General features: G+C 45.2%; 3 protein-coding genes across 4 annotated transcripts in view; 1 reads left to right on the forward strand and 2 right to left on the reverse strand.

The window, feature by feature from the left end:
• Positions 1-1,170: 1,170 nt before the first annotated feature.
• Positions 1,171-3,012, reverse strand: GPR135 (G protein-coupled receptor 135). The gene has a single exon (XM_030319232.1). It carries the CDS (start codon positions 2,925-2,927, stop codon positions 1,419-1,421), a length of 1,509 nt encoding a protein of 502 aa, XP_030175092.1. The 5' UTR covers positions 2,928-3,012; the 3' UTR covers positions 1,171-1,418.
• Positions 3,013-10,308: 7,296 nt separating this feature from the next.
• On the reverse strand, positions 10,309-20,584 carry L3HYPDH (trans-L-3-hydroxyproline dehydratase). The gene is made up of 5 exons (XM_030319233.1): positions 19,988-20,584; positions 15,859-16,028; positions 13,355-13,477; positions 13,128-13,265; positions 10,309-11,308 (listed from the first exon to the last, which is right to left on the reverse strand). Exons 1-5 carry the CDS (start codon positions 20,493-20,495, stop codon positions 11,183-11,185), a joined length of 1,065 nt encoding a protein of 354 aa, XP_030175093.1. The 5' UTR covers positions 20,496-20,584; the 3' UTR covers positions 10,309-11,182.
• A 253-nt stretch (positions 20,585-20,837) lies between these two features.
• The window catches only part of LOC115516517 (JNK1/MAPK8 associated membrane protein), a 29,164-nt gene continuing 27,935 nt past the window's right edge, over positions 20,838-22,066 (forward strand). For both annotated transcript variants that reach the window (XM_030319235.2, XM_030319234.1), the window contains exon 1: positions 20,838-20,935. In XM_030319235.2, the coding sequence (XP_030175095.1) occupies positions 20,932-20,935 (4 nt within the window). In that variant the 5' untranslated portion in view covers positions 20,838-20,931. The remainder of the gene's footprint in view (positions 20,936-22,066) is intronic.

Raw genomic sequence — 22,066 nt, forward strand, 5'->3', positions numbered from 1 at the left:
CATCAGGCTCTGCACTGACAGTGTGGAGCCTGCTTGGGATTCTCTCTCCCTCTCTCTCTGTTCCTCCCCACTTGTGCTCTCTCTAAAAATAAATAAATAACTTTAAAAAAAGAAGCATCTTTGGTTTTCACATTTCTGAAAATATTTCCAGCTTGACTGAAGTTACTTTCTGACCTTATGCCCAAATTATTAATATTCTATTATATGCAATAACACCACATCTATTCTCCCTTTCTAATAATGTTAGTTTAGACAAATCATGTCTATAAAAGCAATGATTCATTTTTTTTTCATAAATATAACCAAATTTCCAAATGTAGAAGGGTATGATGCCCTTGGAAAGCGCTATGCTTATTCTAAGAATACAGCCACTTCTCAAAATATTTTTAGAATTCTTCATTGTACTCATCTTCAGTTAGCCACATAGGAAAGCCAGTCTTGTTACTTTATAGAGCTCTCATTTTTTTATATATATATGAAAAAGTGTCATTACTTACCTGAATCAATCGACTTGACTTCAAATTACATTTTTGGCTGCATCTGAAAATCAAATTTACCTCAAAAGGCAACGATCTTCTACTATGAAAGTTAGTTTTTAAAAATGTAAAAGCACTCTGTGAACAGCATCCCCCATGTGATTAGGAACAAAGTATCAGGTTAGAGTAAGGGTAAAGCCTCAAAACTTCCCAGGGCAGATAATTTGGGGAACAGAATGAGGGATATTAATTTTTTTAAGTATAATCTTGGAATACATTTATAAACAGCCACATTTCTTTATTTTCATACTTCTATCTGCCCTTCAGATGGTTGATTTTATGGTAATAAGCTACCTTTCAAAATCCGAAAATGGTCTAGGAATATAAAACTTCCCACAAAGATTATAGGGACACGGGGCGCAAGGAAGCGCACCAAAACGTGTAAGGACAAGAATTTTTCGTTCGCAACCTAAGCACCCAAAGTGCGTGTCAGAGGTGCAAGTTCTAAAAATCTCAACTTTGGTGAATTCTGGTGATTTAGGGGAGCCTTCAAGTGATTCTGAAAGTCTCCATCCTTTCCTGAAACTCTCTGTATTTGAACAAATCCTGGTTGCATTCAATGATTTTGTTTGTTTCACAGTGTGATTCCTATAATATGAGCTTTTCAGTAATTGTGAATGTTATTTTTCTCATTTCTGGCACTTACAGTTCACAATGCTTGGTTGTGTGGTTTAATATTTTAATTTTTGCATTTTTACACTTGGCACTTTTGAAGAAGGGCACATTGTCTTGTATGTTGTTTGGGGGAAGGGGTAAGCCTCCCCCTCTGTCTCTTTTTTAAATGTTTGGCTTTATGAAATACACGATTCTCCCCCAGAATCCCGTATCATCAAACGGTGCAGCTGAAAATTTGCCTTTACAAGCTGTGAATCCCAACCTTTCTTAGAGGCTGGTGTCCCCAGCTTCAGACTTAGGCTGTTTGACCGCTTCTGTCACTGGTTCTAGGGGCCCCTCCCTGCAGAAAAGCACAACTGGATTTTTTCGAGCCCACATGGCCACGTCCCCCCCCATCCCGCTGGACGGGTTGGAAGAGGACATCCTGCTGAAGGCTCCCAGCCGGTTGGCGTAGCGGTTTCGAAGGCGATTGCGGCTTCTGGCCTGCAGACCGGGGCCCTGGTTGGGCAGGAAAGCGTCCACGTTCCTAGTCCGGTAGCCCTCTTCCCGGTTGCGCCCCAGGAGCATGGAAATGTTGGGGTTGCGAATGGCGTAGATGACAGGGTTGATGGCCCCATTGGCCCAGGTCAGCCAGACGGCCACCACGTTGAGGAGCGAGGGGGCTTGCGCGGCCTGGGCCTGCCGGGCCGCAGCCAGCAGCACCAGGAAGCAGTAGGGCCCCCAGCAGCAGATGACGAAGACGATCATGATAAGCACGGTGGTGGCCGTGCGCACCTCGCTGAAAAAGCGCAGCACGCGCGCGTACGTGGTCAGGGGCCGCACGCGCACGTCGGACAGGCGCACGGTCTTGCAGATGTGGTAGTGGCAGAAGCACATGAGCAGGAAGGGCAGCAGGTAGCAGGCCACCACCAGCCCCACGCTGTAAGCCGCGCCCAGCTGCGCGGGGTCCGGGGACGTCCGGTACAGGCAGCCGTGGAAGCTCTGGGCCGCCGGGGGCTCCCGGGGCGAGCGGAGCAGCTCCCAGGGCAAGGAGAAGCCCAGGGCCGCCAGCCAGGCGCCCGCCAGCAGCTGCAGCGCGCGGCGGCGACCGATCTTCTCCCGCGGCGGCCGCACGATGGCGCAGTAGCGGTCCAGCGAGATGAGGGCCACGCTGAGCGTCGACACGATGCCGAAGCACGAGCTGAAGAAGCGGCTGGCGGCGCAGAAGCCGCGCCAGGGCCCCGCGGCGGGGGCGGCGGCGGCGGCGGGGACCGAGCTCCCTGGCGGCGTGAACAGGTCCAGGAAGGCGGCGGGCAGACAGAGCAGCGCCGTGAGCAGGTCCGACAGGGACAGAGACAGGATGAAGGCGTTGGTGACGGTGCGGAGCTGCCGGTGTTTCACGATCACCCCCATCACCGCGCAGTTGCCCAGGCTAGACAGCAGGAAGATGAGCAGGAGCACGAGCGCCTGGGCTGCCACCGCCGCGCCATGCGACAGCAGCGGCGCCGCCTCGGGGCCCGGCGGCGGCCTCCCCGCCGCCCCCGCCGCCCGGGGCCCGCCGAGGCCGCCGCCAGCCGAGGCGCCAGTGCTGTCGCCCCCGTTCCCGTCGCTCTGGTTCCCCAGCGCCGCGGCCGCCGCGGTCGCCACGGTGCTGAAGGAGAGCACGGCCGCCGCGGTGGCCGCGGAGGAAGTCCCTCCAGGTGCGCCGGCCGCGGAGGGGGCTCCGGGGTGTGGGCTGCCCAACAAGGTCATTCTCGCTGGCGGGCGGACCGGCGGCGGCGGCGGCTGCTCCTCCATGGGGCCCCGAGGCGGCCGCGGCTGTGTCCATCCCGCACGGGGGGAGGCGGCCGCAAGCCGGGGGAGGTGGCTCGGGCTGGGGCCAGAGGCCTCTGCCGGGAGTCGGGTCGGCGGGAGGGGTGGCGGTCGCCCCGTACCCGTCGCCCCGTACCCGGCCGATCCTTTGACGTGGGTTCTAGGCGTTGCCGAGGGAACGGTGTTTACGCAGGAGCGCGGGGCGGGACGCCGACCAAGCACCCTCCGAAGAGCCGGCCCACAACATCACTCCTCCACGAGGTTACCCGGCCAGGGAGTCTGGGCTTCAGCGGGGGCCAGGTTGACCCCCACCCCCAAGGGACTTCATTTATACGAGGGCCAGGTGAAGCGGGATGGGCCCTCATATAAATGGCCAAATTCAACAAGGGTTCACTCTTGAACTCTCTTGTCGGATACAAGTGTCCTACAGGAAGGCCTTTGCCGGGGACACTCTGCTTCCTGTTGATGTTTTTGGCACATGCAAGTAAGGGACCTAGAACCTAAGGTGAAAAACGGTCCAGATCCGGAGATGTTAAGCCTCAGGGGCCGAATAATGTGAACCAGGGTGTTCTCAAACTTGAACATGCAACAGAATCACCTAGAGGGCTCATTAAAACACAAGTGACCGGACCCAACACCGGTTTCAGATTCAGTAGGTGTGGGGTCCGGTCCCAGAATTTGCATTTCCAACAAGTTAATAGGTAGTGATGATGTTGCTGGTTTGAGGAACACACTTTGAGAACCACTGAGGTGGTGAGCTTATTAAAACGCATGTTTATGGATGACTCCCAGAATTATTGAGGATGGGCCTGTGAATCTACACGCCACAGGTAATTCTGATATAGGTGCTGTGAGGAGCTAGAATATGGATCTCGGAGACAGCAGGCCATCTTGTTTTCAAGGGTGCAGACCTCAGTACCATTAGTGGTTCACACGTGTGGTTCACACATAAGCTGCCACACGTGTGTGGCAGCGTTGAGTGGAGAGCAATGAGTTCCTTGCCCTCTTGGCGGCCTTCCTCAGTTCTCTGGAATGTGGTGTGTAAAAAGTGCTACCAGCCAGGGAGTCACCGCTGTCGCAGCTCCAGGTTTGTGGCTGGGAGGTGGAGAACTGAAAGGTCCTGCCTGCCCAGGGAAGCTGCATCTCAAGTTTCTGGGCATGGCCTCTAATGGGGGAAAATGTGATAAACCCTTAGGTTCTCTAAAACCATGGTTTGCAAAGTGTGGACCCTAGACCCGCTGCATTATCCCCACCTGGGACCTTGTCAGAAATGCAGATTCCCAGGCTCTGCCCCCAGTATACAGAATCTGAACTCTGGAGGTGGGGCCCGGCCATATGCCCTGCGAGTGATTCTGACCCACAGTTGAGAAACACTGCTCTAAAGAATGACCAGTGCACTTGCAGATCTTGGAATCAATGATATTAGTGCTTCGGATGCTTATTTCAATGAGGAAAAATATCTTACTGGAAATTTACAGTATAAATAGAGGTTTATTTAAGGTGGTAAACAAATGCATTATAGGAATTCATTATAGGATGTTTAACAGTAACTCTAGCCTCTGCCCACAACATGCCAGTAGTGACAATTAAAAATGTCCCTGGGGGGGTTGGAGGGGGGGTGATGACCACAACTGAGAACCACTGAATTAAAACAAAGCTATATAGTAGTTTATTTAGCAGATCTTCTCTGTGCTAGGTTTTCAGAAACAACAAATAAGGATCTCAGCCCAAAGAACCTTACAGTTTTAGGCAAACCCAAATATGTTACAGTATTGTACGTATTGTTAAAAAATATAATGAAATTCTATGGAGGTGATTATTCCTAGGGTAGCTGATGAAGACTTCACACGAGCAGTGACATCGGACTCTCCAAAATGAGAAGACAGAGAAGGACCTTTGAAATTCATGTGTAAAGTCTGGAGATAAGTGCGTAAGTTACTTGACTCTTGGGTACTGGTGACTGAGGGTAGGGAGTGGAGAGAGAAATAAATGATAAAATGATAAATGATAAAAGTTGACTGGAACCCTTTTATGAAGGCCTCGCATACCATGTTACAGAGATTGAACTTCATCAGGGGGAGATGGGGTAACGGCACTCGCCATTGAAGGGTAGGCCAGGATCAGGTATGTTCAGAAAGACAAGAATGACCTCACATGCTCCTGGTTTTCCTCCTCCCTCGGTTGCCTCAGTGGTCTCTCCCATTCACCCCCATCATCTGGTCTAAATGCTAGAGTCCATCGGGGCCCAGTCCTCAGCAGCTCTGCACTTCCTCCTCTCACGCACACCCAGAGCTTTGAAAGCCCAATGTTCATAATCCACATTGAATCTCTAGCCTCCAGCCCCGTATCCAGTTATTTGGCAGCTCCCCTTGATGTGCCAAAGCACCTCAAACTCCGCGTGACCCAAGTGGACTTCGTGGTCTTCCTCCCACTTTTCCTAAAACCCCTCGGTCCTCTCCATTCTGTGTCTCAGAAAATGGCACTACCTCCCATGTAGCTTACAAACTGAAAATTTAGGATTCTAGGCTAATCCCTCTTCCTCACCACCAGCCCATGTACAATTGACCCCCAAGACCTAGGGATTTTACTTAAGTGTCTTTGTTTCCATTCGCTTCCTCCATCACTTCCTCCTCCACCTGAATCTCAGCTTTCATTCTCTCTTCTTTGAGCTACCTCGGCCACCCACCAGACAGGTCTCCACACGTCCAGCCCCTACGCTACACTGCAGACCGGATGCCTTTTTAAACAAAATAAATTTGATCATGCCATTCACTTATGTAAACCCCTCTATGGCTTTCTCCTTTTAATTTAGGATAAGGACCCCAATCCTTAATGTTTCCTACGAGGCCCTGCATGAGTTGACATCTGCTCCCTTTCTGGTCTCATTTGGGGCCACTTTCCTTTTTGTCGCTCCAGTCTAGTCACACTGGCCTTTTTCGAGCTTCTTAAACCTCCCTTCTTAGGTCATCTGCACTTGCTATCCCCTCTGTCTAGAAAGCCCATTCCCTCGCCTTCCCCCAATGCCCTCGCATCCCCGTCTCCCCGCGCATGTTAACCTCATCTCTCGGGGGAAGCCTTCCTTGGCTTGAAGCATATCAGCACTGTCTATAATTATACTGTTGTGATTAATCACTGCCTGCCTCTCGCTGTAGGCTGTCGGCTTTGTGAAGACTCGAACCTTGTTTGGTGTGTTATTAGATCCCTAACACTTAGCACTTTGGAAAATTGTTAGATACACAAAACCTATTTTTGAGTGACCGTAGAAGAATTTGGCAACCAGGAGACCAGTTAAGAAGAGGCATTGTAAGAAAAGGCATTTTCCCAGGGGAGAAATGAAAAGAGTCTGAATAAAGGCATAGTGGAGCGGGCGAAGAGATTTTAAGGAGGTAGGGTCCTTGGATGTAAACAATACAAACAGAGCATTGTCTCACCTAAGCAAAAAAGGGGTTTATTGAAAGGCTAGGGGGAGTTCAAATTATAAAAGGATAACCTAAGGGAAGTCAGGGCAGAGATAGCAGGTAGAGGTGCAGAAACTAATTGAGGGTGATCACTACTGGAATAAGTCCACTTCAGCCGTGTTTCAGACTTTATGTCATTTCTCTCAAGATCTCAGGTCCAGGGAGAGAGAGTCTGACGGAGTACCCTCTGCCTGGAAGTCCAAGCAAGGCTACAATGCAGGGGATGGATAGTTTTCCACAGGAAAAGGTGAGTGTTGCTGATAAAGCAAAGGGGAGGGAATGATGCCAGCCGAATCCACCCACATCCACCTCCGGAGCATCAACAGACAGGACAGAATGGCGTGAACAAGGAGCCAAGGATAAATCGCAAGTTCCTGGCTCGATGGATGGTGGTACCATTAATTAAGGTGGAGAACACAGGAGGAGGGGCACATTATAGGGGGCAGAGGAATCTGACTTGTCCATCAGGTAGTGGTATGGCTCTGGACCTGAGGATTTAGAGATTTGGAAGTTGTCAGCCTCTCTCTACAAGAGAGAAAACCACAGGCATGAATGTGATGACTACGGACAGGGTGTTGAGTGAAGAGAGAAAAGAGCCATGGGTGGAATGCTAGGGAGTGGAAAAAATTAAGAAGCAGGGAAAGGGTGAAAGGCCAGGCAGGTGAGTGAAATATCTAAATGAGGCATACTGGCCAGTTGAGAAGTCAGAAGTCTTGAGCTTGTGGTTTTCATTTTGATTTGCTTTTCACAACAAGGTAATCTCAGCTTCTTCTCAGGAAAGCTGCTGTGACCATGAGATTACCGCTAGGTGGGGAGCTAACAGGCTTCTTTTATATTTTAGAGCTAAAAGGAGAAGTTGGCAGGTAGGGGAGGCTCAAACTTGTAAAGCCTGGACCCAAATGGGTAGTTGAATAGGTCGGTGAAACAGTTCTGTTACTCAACTACTGTAGCATCAGCCTCACCTGGGAGCTTGCTAGAACTGCCCCACGCCTGCCTAATAAATGAGAATCTGCAACTTAAGTTCCCCAGGTAATTCATACCCACCTTGAAGTATGAGAAACATGGTTCTAAGGAGGGATGTTATGGAATTTGTGGATTTTAAGAGTTAAAGAGACGGATGTCCCAATTCTTACAGAGTCTAGAGGACTTGGAGCAAAACTCAGCGCAATTTCATGGTGAAGAGAAGATGGACCTCGGCCCACGCAATTGCAACACCTGGTGGGGCTATGGTTAGGGTTAGGGGTTAGGGTTAGGGTGGGTACTAATGAGGACTGGGTACTAACTTAGTGACCTTGAGAACTTCAGTGAGTGGCTCTGTGGCTGACCCAGCACCAGGGGAATGGAGGTTCTTGCTCTATAATGTACCACACTTGCCTGCCAGGAGCAAGGATGGGTATCCGCCACGGGTTGCATAAACCCTCGGGTGACTGGTAGACTTAACACTTAGATCAAGGATAATTTCCAGTGAATAATGAAGTAAAAACCAGATGGCAACAGTCAAATAACAAATGGATGACGAGAAAATGTAACCAATGTGCACAGAATCAGGAATTTAGGAATTTGACTACAAAGGTAAGGAAACAGGGGTCATGGCAAGCTAGAGAGGTAAGGCAGACAAAGGATGTTTGTTTCATTTGTTTATGATGAGCATATTTAAGTACTTAGAGCTATGAGATCAGTGAGGGAAAGGTGGTTGCTTGAGGGAGGTTCCAAGACCCTTACCAACGGTGGGAAAGGATAATTGTAGGCATATATAGAAGTTAGACTCAGTGGGGCTTGTGACTGGTTAGATACATGGAGGTGTGGGAGGGGGCAGTTAATTTCCCTAGTATTGACTCCAAGAGAGACAGTGAAGTGCAGAAGGGATAAATATTACTTCAAGGGTTAGGCTGTGGCTTGGAATCGAATTTAGGAAGATATAGGCACTATTTTTTAATGTTCAAGAAATATAACATTTTATTAACGTCCTCTATTCCAGAGCAAATTCTGGCTGTATTATCTTAGAAATGGAGGAAGTATAGGAGGGAAATACTCGACTTGGAGTCAGAAGTCCTAGATTCCCAGCCTTTAGTGTGGCCTTACGGGAGTTATTTAACACGTCTGGCTTGTATTTCCCTCATATACAGATCTACTTACAATAGGGTTACATCCCAATAAACCCATCATGAGTGGCAATACCATAAGTCAAAATGCATTTAATACACCTAACCCACCGAACATCAGAGCTTAGCCTAGCCTAACTTTCACATGCCCAGAACACTTACACTAGCCTACTGTGTGCCAAATCACAAAACTTATTCTATAATCAAGTGTTGAATATATCATGTAGTGTATTGAATGATGTACTGAAAGTGAAAACCAGAATGGCAGTGTGGGTACAGAATGTTTGTCAGCGTTCCACTGTTGACCCTCATGACCGCACGGCTGACTCACTGTGGCTGTGGCTGACTTCGGCCACTCAGTGTCACACGAGAGTGTGGTGCCACATATATGGAGCCCAGGAAAAGATGCAAATTCAAAGTGTGGTTTCTTCTGAATGTGTATCATTTTCCCACCATCGTAACCGAAAAATCGCAAGTTGAACTATTGTTGAGGACCATAGGTATATTAATGTGATAGAAACAGTGGTATTCCATGGGTGGGGCAGAGGGAGTGGTCCATCGTGATGCACTTGATAAGGGAGTGTGCTTTGTCTGTAGAGAATTTTATTTTTTATTTTTCTTAGAAAGAGAGGGAGTGGGGCATGTAGGTGGTTCAGTAGGCTGCGTGCCCGACTTCAGCTCAGGTCATGATCTCACGGTTTGTGTGCATCAGGCTCTGTGTTGACAGCTCAGAGCCTGGAGCCTGCTTTGGATTCTGTGTCTCCCTCCTCTGCCCCTCCCCCACTCGCACTCTGTCTCTCTTTCTCAAAAATAAACATTAAAAAATTTTAAACAAAGAGAGAGAGAGCGCGAGGGTGAGGAGTAGAGAGAGAGGGGGAGAGAGAATCTTAGGCTTCACACCCAGCATGGAGCCCGATGCAGGGCTCAGTCTCATGACCATGAGATCATGATCTGAGTCAAAATCATGAGTCAGATGCTTAACTGAGCCACCCTGTTGCCCTGAGAATTTTAAAACAATAATAAAATCCACTAAAGTCACTCTGCTTTTTGTCATCGCCAAGTGCTGACAATTTAAACAATGTCATTGATAAAATACTCCCCACTCTTGGTAGCTATAGGACAATATGCATTTCATGCTGTACTTCATTAGAGGATACAGGTGTGGCACATTACAAAATGCTGTAAGGTATAACTTTTAAACAATGTATGTATCTTTTTCAAGTTAATGTGACTTGTGAAATTTGGAGAGAGAATAGTAGTTCTATTTTCATTTTAAAAAGAAAGTACAGCTAATCTCTTTAATGTGTAGAAAATTTCTTGGTCATAGTAAGCTAGTGATGGTGTCATGTTTTGAAGGTAAGTGATTCTTTTACCACAGAATTTTATAGGAGATGAGTAGAAAACATTAGTTTTTGTATAATAGGGAAGTTAAGAAAATTAACTATAAAGTTATAAAGCTATGAAGCCTTCATTTTGGTCAAGTAATTCAATCACAGACTTAACCCAATGACAAACCACTTAAAAGTAATCACTTCAGTTTCTGTATGCTCAGAAAAAAAAATATATATATACTATTGCTTATCTCACAGGACTCTACTGAATGTTGAGAGCATCACATATTGAATAAGTCTTTCATACTTCATTTTATTTTTTTTTTTAATTTTTTTAACGTTTATTTATTTTTGAGACAGAGAGAGACAGAGCATGAACGGGGGAGGGTGAGAGAGAGGGAGACACAGAATCCGAAACAGGCTCCAGGCTCTGAGCCATCAGCACAGAGCCCGACGCAGGGCTCGAACTCACGGACCGCGAGATCATGACCTGAGCCGAGGTCGGCTGCTTAACCGACTGAGCCACCCAGGCGCCCCGACATACTTCATTTTATAGTGACTGAAAATGATCAAATTTTATTTTTAACAGGCTCACAGACAAGAAAATAGCAAGAATTAATAGTTAACATTTCTTTCAGGTTTTAAATCTACCTGGCATTTAATTGGTAGAGTATGAAATGATTCATTGATTTCCACTGTGTTTATAATGCAGTAAACAACCCCTCTTATAAGGACCTTAACGATACAGCCAAAGTCTGATTATTGGTCTTCTCACACCAGCTTATGGCACTTCAGCCACCTCGCTGTAGGAGCAGGCCTTTGCAGCAGAGAGAACATCCTGGCAGCAACTATAACATCTGCCCGAAGAAGCTGACCCATCCCAATCCTTCCCAGGCTGTGTATGCTAAGTGCTGAGTACCTTATAATAATCCACCTCCCTTACATCCTGCTCCGAGAGAGGATATTATTTTGCTCAAAAACTGGAAGACTAAAACAATGAACTTGTAAGAGGCATTGTTATGAGGGCTACAATTCAAGCTATTATTATCCAACGAGCATCTAAAACAACATACTGTAGTAACAAGCAGAGAATAACATTTTAAGACTAATAAGGAGTAAGGTATTAATTTTACCTGATAGGTTAATGACTAGAAAAACATTCTGAATTTTCAGCATTTTGTAAGCTGACAAAGGTGACATTTATACCAATGACATGTGCAAATATGAGGTATAATGATTACATTTAGTCACAGAAATACTATTTTAGAATGAATGGGACTTGGCTTACATGTACAATGTGGATATCATTTTCCATATAATTCAGAAAGAGTGCTGAAAAGTCACAGAAGTCACTTGAGAAGGAATCCGTCCCTCAGTGGGTCATCATTTTCCACTATAAAACTTGCTGTACCTGTATAATGGGCTTGCCCAGATACTTCCACTATAACAGCTTTAAAATCCCCACATTTTGCTTCCTGAGAAAAGATGAAAGGAGTATAATATCAAAATACTGCACTTATGTTGTGTCTGGCCTAAAAGTCACATTCTTGACTTTTATCATTTTAAAGAAAACCCAAGGTTCATCTTGTAGGTCATAGAAGGTTTTTAAGGAGAGAGACATGATCAGATTTGTGTTTTAGAGAAATTAACCTGTAAAATGGAAACAAATCAGAGAGGAAAGCAATTAGAAGCCTAGAAACCTCTTCAGAGTAACCTTCATTCATTGATGGACTCTAGAGTCACTAGGGTAGTTTTTAGGGAGGCTGGAGAAGAACATAACAGGTAACTGGCGGGCATGAGGACTCACAAATGGGAGGTGAGGAGTATGCATGAGTTAAACATGAGTGTAGTTCCTACTTGGAAGTGAAGCAGATACTCCCATTAACCAAGACGGAATGAGACAGGAAGAGCACATTGAGGAAGGAAGGAAGAACTTTTTGACAAGATGACATATCTCTGGGACTGTCATTTCCATATGAGTTTGGTGGACAGTTGGGAATATGAGTGTTAGACTCAGGAGAGAGGCAGGCACACGGTGGGCATGGGAGGGATGAAGGTTCAGGAATGATCATCAGTGGAGTGGTTGGGAGTTGAGGCCTCCAAAGTGGGTAAAATTACCCAGTGGCATCAAAATGCAGATGAGATGAAAAGGAAACTAAGGATGAAATGCTGGGGAGGAGAGGAAGCTAAGGCAGGGAAAGAGACTGAGAAGGCACCATCCTAAGAGCTTGGAAGAGCCCAGACAGAGAGGGAAGGCATGTGGTGTGAGTGAAGATATCCTGCCAAGTATGATTACTAACTATAAAGAAAGAACTCCAAATGTTAACTACCGAGTATCTTTATTATTTCTTAATTTTTAAACATGAGAATAACTAACTCTTATGATAAGATGTCAATCATTAGATTAGGACACAGTAGTTTCATTATCTTTTTATAAAGCTGCTATAATAAAAGCCTCATTAAAAATTTGCTTTGTCCAATAGCAATACAGTAGTGCTTAACAGGGCACGGTCTACACAGAGAGGTCCACATTCAGAGTCTGGCTCTGATATCCGTTAACTGTTTGACCTCTGGCAAATTACCTAACCTCTCGAATCCTCCATTTTATCATCTGTTTAAAAAGGATAATAACAGTACTGACTTGCCAAGATTCTCACGAGGATTAAATGAGATGGTACGTGTAAACTGCTTAGCGTGGAAATTAACATATAGTGAAATTAGCTATAGACTTGAAGACAATGTGCATGTCTGCTTTTGCATTCAGTCAGCTGGGATGTCACCCATCATATGGCCTCTGGAGAGCTCCACTATACACCCGTGGGGCAATGAAAGTGAAAAGCAAATAATGTCTTTGTATTAATGCATGCTAAGTTTTGACCTTGTGGACCCTTAGGAAGGAACTTGGGGGCCCCTAGGGATTCCAAACCACACTTTGAGAACCAATATCCTAGCTGAACAGAAGTTTTTATAGGCCTGATTACAAAAAAATTTTTTTTTAATGTGTGTTTATTTTTGAGACAGAGCACGAGCAGGGGAGGGGCAGAGAGAGGGAGACAGAGGATCTAAACAGGTTCTCCACGCTGACAGCAGAGACCCCAATATGGGGCTTGAAGTCATGAACTGCGAGACCATGACCTGAGCCGAAGGTGGACACTTAACCGACTGAGCCACCCAGGTGCCCCTAAAATTTTTTTTCTGAGAGCTGAGTGAAGAACCTTCCCTAACAGGGAACTCAGGCCTCTTCAGTTTCAAAAGTCACACACTTACAAATAAGAAGCTAAGGGTGTTACTTACCCTGACAGCCTTCCCTGTGAATACTGAGCCGGTTGCACTACTTTTAAAGGCTCTGGTCTGGTTCAGTTCTAGAAGCCCTTTGTGATACTGTAAGGCAATTCGAGCTGTCACTCCTGATCCAGTAGGACTTCTGTCAACCTGTTTCAGAGTAAATGAAGATAAGAGCATTCACAGTGTTCCAGTTCCACACAAGCTGGCTTTTGTGCCAAACATTACAGTTTTAATACCTGTTCATCTGCAAACACACAGATGTTGGTGGTTGGTTCCTCACTGTAAGTGTCTTTTCCATCTGTTAATATAGTTCCATACAGAAAGGAAAGGTCTTCACTCTCAGGATGATTAATTTTAAACTGAAAATAACAACAACAAAAAATTATCATGTAAAATTGTCAAGTAAAATAAATATTTTGATTCAAATTTATCTTAATAAGTAATGTAGAGGGGGCACTCTTAGGCATAACTTTTCAATCTTTGTCATTTTTAAAATACCTTTTGGGTCAGGGCAGTAAATGATGTCTTTGTCTAGATGAATACAAATAGTTTTATTGGAAGTTACGGTTCTTATCATTCTTTGAGTCCTTTCTAAGGAATTTGTCCTGCAGATAGCCTCTACTAAAGGAACAGTTCTATTTATACACACACACTCCAAATGCTACACTCTTTGAAATACTGACCCCAGGATGGTTAATCCACAGACTAGCTGTGTTTGCTCAAACAGGAGGAGCTAAGGCAGTCAGTCATATGCTCACTCTCAGGAGTTTGAAGGGGATAATGTAGAAATATCAGACAATAAACAGCTAGAGCTGAAGTTATCACCATGGGCAGAGACAAGGACCTGGAAGAGAGGCCACGACCAAGCAAACGTTGTAACAATGCAGAAGCTATTAGGTAAGAGAAATGGTTGGATGAGAAAAAAGATCTACTGTAAAGGATGAAGTCAGTTGGTATTATAAGAAGCAGCAGATACACAGAGAAGCAGGCGCCTGAGTGGTAAAGGATGGTCAGGCCCGAACATGCAATGCTTTCTGTTCTTAGGAGGTCTAGTTGAACTTTTCCTTGGTTTCTGTAATGCCTATTAGATTTCAAACCTGTAGCACCATTACATCACACTATTCACAGGTATGCTCCCCCCACTAGACCCCCACTCCTTAAAAGTGGGTTTGTTCTTTCTTCGAATCTCTAGCATCTAGCATAGCATAGTCTGACTCAGTAAGTTCTTGGCAAATGTTTGTTAAAAGCATGGGTACACCTTTATAATACAATGAATATTACACTGTTTTTAACTAACAGGAATTTAAGTAAAAACTTAAAAAAAATAAATGAAGATGAATTTGTATTAACTTCAGCCCCCACCAAAATGGCCTTTCCCTAAATCTGCATCAGCAGCGTGGTCAACAATTCAGAAAGTAGCTCCGATGCCTGATTTAACGCTAACAGATGATGCTATGGTTGGTCATCTCATATGTGATTCTCTCCTATTTTTCTTAGAATCCCTCCTCCCTCAAAGGCCACCCCTTGCCACCTTGGAGAGAAGTTAAAGCTTTAATGAGAAGTTCAAAATTACTCCTTTTATTAAGAAAACTATGTCTTGTGGTGCCTGGGTAGCTCAGTTAAGTGTCTGACTCATGATTTTGTCTCAGGTCATGATCTCATGGTTGTGAGATCGAGCCCCACATCCAGCTCCGCATTCATTCTTAGTGAAAAGAAAATTGATATAAATTCAGAGCTTCAGAAGGTGCTATGATAAAATAATTCTAGATACTAGTATTGACAGTCCTGGAAAAATGACAATTTAGAACAGGAATACAGTATATATTTTCATCTTGTTTAAGTTATAAATTATGTTATTAAAGTCTCAGGTATATTAAATAGGCCCATAATATTATTAGAATATTAGACACTTTTTCACAAATTATTTTTTTCCTTAGAATAGTAATTCTCATATGCTAAAACATTCAAATACTGTATATGAGTTTTACAGGTCCCAATTTTATTTTATTTTATTTTATTTTTTTACAGGTCCCAATTTTAAATGTAAAATGGAAGGCTTATGCTAGAAATGAAAGAATATTCTAGACTTATTTATCATCCAAGCTGATTTTATCAGAATAGTTTTCCCAAGCCAAAACTAGACTGACTTGAGTAGTTATTTAGGTAACTTCTTAGCAATATGGGAGAAATTCACTAATTAGGAATTACTGTTCTCTGTGAAATAAAAGAATGATCAGATTTAATGAAATCTATTTTGTAAGCTATAACTGACATTATTTTCAAGTTTTGCAGAATGACCACGTATAGCAAAGCATGTGCATTTCAAGTTAGTGAAATACTATTTGACACATTTTCTATATGTAAATAATCACAAATTATACTAGTATGTATATAAAGTTATTTATTGAACATATATTATAGGTAGGTACTACTCTAAGTCCTTTACATGTATCGAACTTACTTCATTCTTATAATACCCGACGAAGCAGGTATTTCATAATTCCCCTTTTACGACAGGAAGGTTATGTTACTCTTTCAAGGTTACAAAAGTCACAAGTGGCAAAACTAGGACTCCTAGATAGTCTTGCTAGAGAGCCTAAGATTGTAACCAGTACCTTATTCTTAGTACTTCTAATAACCTAAATATATAAATATTTAATTTTCTGTATAGGGACGTAATTTATACTCCCTCCGTGCCACAGAGGAAGGCATTTGTTATGCAAGCAGTGTTTGTACTGACCTGAGCTTTGACTGCTTCCGTCACTGCACTTGCTGCATCCACAAGGTCCCTTGTCTTTGCAGAACAAACATCAAGTCCTACCTTTTCAGCACTAACAAATGCATAAAACGCCCCACCATATGCAATGTCTACCACCATCTTTCCACGACCAGGAACATCCACTAAGAGATCTAAAAAAGATGTGTTTGAAAAGAAGTTTGTTTTTTAGTATTTTGGCAGGAACAGTTCACAGCATTTTTAATATGTGTGTTTTGGTGGAGGGGTGCTTTTTCCTATCATAAAAAGGGATGAAACAAAAATTTATTTTCAAAATAAGAATCAGATAAATATTAGACCTTTAGCTAAGTGCATCTATTTTTTCTATGTCTTTTATTAATTAATTAATGTATTTATTTTTATATAGAATTTATTGTTAAATTGGTTTCCAAACAACACCCAGTGCTCATCCCAACAGGTGCCCTCCTCAATGCCCATCATGCACTTTCCCCTCTCCACCGCCCCCCATCAGTTTTTAAGAGTCTTCTTATGGTTTGCCTCTGTCCCTCTCTGTAACATTTTTCCCCTCCTTCCTCTCCCCCTGGTCTTCTGTTAAGTTTCTCAGGATCCACATATGAGTGAAAACATATGGTATCTATCTTCCTCTGCCTGACTTATTTCACTTAGCATAATACTCTCCAGTTCCATCCGTGTTGCTACAAATGGCCAGATTTCATTATTTTTCATTGCCAAGTAGTATTTTATTATATATATGTAAATCACATCTTCTTTATCCATTTGTCAGTTGATGGACATTTAGGCTCTTTCCATAATTTGGCTGTTGTTGAAAGTGCTGCTATAAACATTGGGGTACAAGTGCCCCTATGCATCATTAAGTGCATCTATTTTTAACTTGATAATGCTTGCATAAGTTTTAGAACATCTAGTGCCATGTTTTTCTTAAATCATGTACACTTACTTTATAACTGCTCTGAGGATCTTTGCTAGGAAACCTTAAAGAGGCAGAGAGAGCAGAAATTCTGGGACATCAACATGTGAAAACTATGAAGGAAAATGTAAGTCCCTTTTCATACTATGAGAAATTGTTTAAAATAGGATTTTGTATCCTATTCACAAACTGGCTTTCTTCAACTGTAATGTCAAAACAAAATGAAAAAAAGAGATTTTTCTATTTAAGTTATATATGCTTATTCTATGTATTTTCATCTCATGATGAAAATCTATGTATTTTCATCTCATGAAAGCATCCTGCAAATACTCAGAATAAATCCATTTTAGAATCACTGCTGATGTTTACAGTATCTTTTTGTGTCAGAGTTTTTGAGTATTCTAAGCCCCTGGCATACCCAAAGTTTCACCCGAAGGTCAGTTGTTTGAAATCCTAAATTGGTATTTCCAAAGGAATGGAGCTGGATGATATTTGGAGATACTAAAACTGTTTTACCCCTTCTTGCATTTTCCTCTCTTCCTCCTCCCCGGTTCATTCTGGCTTGGTGATCACTGCCTTTGGGGGAGGCGTATGTCAGGGGAGAAAGCAGGTTTTATGGAAACCTAAGATCTCAGGGGAGAGAGGTTTGTTGGCAAAGCAGTATTCTGAAGGGGAAATATTTCTCCTGGTTTCCTCTGGAGTGAGAAAAGAGGCAGCAGGTCCTCAGTGCAGAGGACCTATGTTGACTTCCCCACAGCATACAGGGAGGCTACAGGGTGTGATAGAGATAGCAAAAAGGAGGGGAAGCAGGGGCAGGAGCCACATGGACAGGGGTAGATTATGCTTCGCTGGTTACTTGTGCAGGCTGATGGCCAAAAGGCCCTCCTCTCCAAGGCCTTGGCTCTTCTAAGAAAACTTTGCTACATATAGCAGGAAAGGGGACACCACGTGGAGGGATGAGGCTAGGCAAATCCAACAAGGCAGAGTAGGGTCTCAAAATCAGACATTGTGAAAAATACAATGTTTATTATATTCCTTAGTCTGCACACTGAGTCATACAAAGATACTGGTATGCCTTCAGTTCCAGGCTAGCCCACAGAGCCCCTTTTAACACGTGATGTGTCAAAACAGAGCAAGGTGATAATCAAATATGCCTGCGGAACTTAAAAGCAAACACGAATGAAAAATTTTTTGTCTTTATCTTGATGCTGGTGCAACACAAAAGTCAACCTTAATGAAAAGAGAATGAGGAAGTAGATGGAAATGAAGGACGGCTGGAAAGCTAAGCGTGGCTTTGGTGTCCTCGTGTGTAAAATGGAACTGCTATTCCACCCTGAAAGGATTGTTTTGTGAATTCCATGTAATAATGCGTGGGGAGTGCCTGGCACAAATCAGGAACATAATAAATGTTGATAGTAAGGTCAAAAGGTTCATTTCCAGTGGGAGGAGGGCTATTAGGGGGATGTTTACATTTGCTAATCACCATGTTCTCTCAGTTTCATTTATTTACTTATTCTACAAATATTAATTGACTACCTACTGTTCTAGCACTTAAAAAACCAGTTTTCATTTTAGCTGAAGGGAGTGAAAAAGAACTCAGTGGTCCTCTAAGGTGGGTACTGTGGTCATCTTCATTTTGCAGATCATGACTCTGAGTCATTGAATCCCTTTCACAAGGTCATCAAGATGGGGAGGGGCAGAGCAGTGATCTTGAACCCTGTCCACCCTTTTTGTATTTTTCAAAGTAGAGAATTTAGCATATTTTTTTAATGACTCAAAGTGACCATTAGTGCCCACTGATTATTGTATAGTCACACAGTGATGCTCTTGGGAGCTATTGTGCTTATGGATTGGCTGTCCTGCCCCAACCAGCCCCGAATGATGGTGAACTTGCTGCCAGCTGTCATTTGCCACAATTCTAGAGTGCTTCTAATCTGGTGCTGGGGTTGCCTGGGGAGAAACTGGATAGCCAAGCTACTTAAACTGCTGAGATTTTTGAGATACCATCTTAAACATCCACCTGTCTCAAGTGCCCTCCCAATTAGGATGTGATACCATTCTCTTGTAGAGGGCAAAAATGGCATAAATTTCCCCCAGGGGAATTCTTCATCAACCTTTGTGTTTCAACTGCCTGCGGCTGCTCAGACTGGCAAATGCCTGCTCATGCCTGGGCTCTTACTGTATCATCCATAATCAGGCTAATCTAGAATCCAAATCCTCAAGAAAGATTAAGATCTAACAGAATGATTTGCATTCGCTGAAGACTGACAGGAAAGGAAGCGATAACCCTATTCCTGAATGGACTAAATTAGCTCTCAGCTCACTTCCAGTCATGACTATTTTGGAGAGATCTCCCTCTCTGTAAGGGTTATAGTTACACACACTCTGTTTTACATGACTAGGCTCTGTGCTAAGGAACCCACCAAAACCTTTTAGAGGCTCAGCACTTGTAGAACTCTAGCAAACCTATATATTCTGCAGCCTTCTGTCTCTAGAAATGTCTTGTTAAATGCTAAGTACCTTGCATACTCTTATTTAATCTTCACCCAAAACTCAATGAGATAACAAATGAAAAAATATGGGCACAGAGAGGTTAGTAATTTGATTAAGGTTGCATAGATAGCTTTAAGGGGTTGTCAGGATTTGGCCCCAGGCAACATCTGTTCCTGTTCTTAAAGAGTAAGAGCAGCAACATCTGTAACTTCCCGATTTGTAAATTGCCTAATTCATTCGTTGTTATTTAATTCTTTTCCAAAGAAGTGGGGAAGGCACTTTGTACAGGTGAGGAAAAGGAGACAGGGTTTAGTAACTTGTCAGGGAGTAATAATGTGTCTCATATGTGTATTCTTAACGAGCCAATGAACCCTGGTACATTGGCTGTTCTTTGCTCTTTCTAACCCTATGAGACTTACCCAACTGTGAAGTCTCTAGGAATGCCTGACAGTGAGGAGTGAGGCGCTAAGGGAGATACGGAATTCTGTACTCCTCAAGGCTCTCCTAAGACCAAGATGAATAAATCTGCGGGATAATCGAATTGCACACACCGCGCAAATCCGCAAGGCTGACACGCATTTGATTTGGAATTACCTTTTTATTAACTGCAAAGGCATGAGAGTGTGTTAATTGCTATGCGTGGGTTCCAGGCCACAGAGGCGGTTAGTGGTGTTAGTTGCGTCCCGGAGCTGGGAGGGTGTCGCCGTTTACCTGTGGCCAGCGCGAAGGCCGGGACGCTGTGGAAGCGCACAGGGCCGCGACTGCGGCCGTCCTCGCATTCCACGAAGGCGGCCACCAGCCCGCACGGGCAGTGGATGTTGACGCGGGCCTCGCGGGCAGCAGCCGGGGGCGCGGGGACCAGCCCGAAGTCGACGGCGAAGCGGCCCAGCGCCAGCACTGCGTGGCCGCACATGGAGCTGTAGCCCTCGTTATGCAGGAACAGGACGCCCAGGTGCGCGTCCGGCAACTCGCTAGGCACCAACACAGCCCCGTACATGTCCCGGTGCCCGCGTGGCTCGAACATGAGCCGTCGTCGCAGGTGGTCAAGGTGCTGGCGCATGTAGCGCCGCTTGGCCAGTAGTGTGGGGCCGACCACTTCCGGACACCCCGCCAGCACGATGCGCAAGGGCTCGCCGCCCGTGTGCATGTCCACCACCGACAGCGCCGGTGTCCCCGGGTCGTGCGGCGGCAGCCGCGGCACCGCCAGCGCTCTTTCCATCGCTAGCGTCCAGGAGCTCCACCACGTCACCGCCGGACACGCTTCCAGCCTCGAGCCCACCCGCGCACTCCGCGCGCGAGAGAGGGTGGACTTGCGGCCGCCTCGGGGGCGGGGCCTCAGAGCGGAGACGAGGAAGAGCGAGGGGGCGGGGCGGGGCTTCGGCGTGGAGGGGCGAGGCGGGGCTTCGGCGTGGTGGGGCGGGGCGGGGCTTCGGCGTGGTGGGGCGGGGCGGGGCTTCGGCGTGGTGGGGCGGGGCGAGGTTCGGCGTGGTGGGGCGGGGCGGGGCTTCGGCGTGGTGGGGCGGGGCGGGGCTTCGGGTTGGTCGCCCAGGTTACCAGGAGGTGGGGCCGCCCTGGCTGCTGTGGCCCGGATGTCCGGGCGCCGCGAGCCGGGTGGCTGATTTCGGAGCTTCTTCAAGGAAACCTGCAAGCGGCCAATGGGTGAGTGGTCATCGAAGTCCCGGAAAGCGTTTGCCTTAGTCCCTGCTTCTTCCCCTGGCTGGCGCCTCTGGGCTCTGCTCCTGCGGGTGGCCTCCGGGTAGCGGCGCATCCTTGCCCCTTGCTCGCACCGCCCTCGAGCGGGCCCGGGACTCCTCCAGGGGTCGGGACGGTCTCGGCCCCTCTCGGGCTGCAGAGGAGACGTGCCGCTTGGGGGATGCCGGCCGTGTGCCAGGGCAAAGGCCAGGTCTTTGTTGTTCGGGAGGTCACTTCGCTGCCCTTGTTTTAGTTCCTTTGTGTAGCGTTCATGGCTGACTTAAGAATTTAAAGCGCGGGCGTTAGTGCCCAGAAAACATTAAAGGAAGCTGAAGCTAATTGCTGCCTAACTGTTGTCGCCCGCTTCAGCGTCAGACGTTAAATTTACAGGGCCCTTCACAAAGCGGCAAGACCGTTGCAAAAAAAAAAAAAAAAGTCTTAAAATCTTAGCCGTCCTCCAGGAAAGGAGATGGGAGGGGAAATTGAACGGACACGGGGAGCCGCGGTTTTGTTTGATGGGTGATGAGCTGTTGTTGGTTTCAGTCAATCATAGTGGTTTTCAGGCCTTGGATTTGAAATACATACATATGTATTTATAAAACATCTAGGTGCAAAATCCACGTGGAAGAAGCCTCCATTCTTTAATTCTGTCTTCTCAAAAAATCTGAAACAATTCATTTTTGTCTGTTAGTAATTTAGGACATAGTGATTACAATTGGTTAAAAAGTAAGGGCCAAATAAGGTAAAGAAGACCATGGATTAAAAAAAGTAAGCGTGATAAAAGTGACATTAAAGTTGGCAGACTTTTAGTCTGTGCTATTGCTATTGTTTCTCAGCACAAGGAGAAAAAAGTCAAATCTACGTGAATTTGAAAGGGGAAAGGACATAGTGGACCAAGCAGTCTCTAGAGTGTGAATTCATGAAGAATTTGGGAAATGGTTATTCAAGAACAGTGAAAGGAAGGAAAAATTCTTCTCTACCTTTAGGGTTTTCCAGCTGGGCTAATGATTAAACTCACATGAGACAGATTAACAGGGGGGGAAAAAACACCCTCAGAGTTTTATAACAAGTGTATGGAGAAACAATTATGAAATTGAA

The sequence above is a fragment of the Lynx canadensis genome, chromosome B3, assembly GCF_007474595.2.
Source record: "Lynx canadensis isolate LIC74 chromosome B3, mLynCan4.pri.v2, whole genome shotgun sequence".
In the NCBI taxonomy this organism is placed as follows: domain Eukaryota; kingdom Metazoa; phylum Chordata; class Mammalia; order Carnivora; family Felidae; genus Lynx; species Lynx canadensis.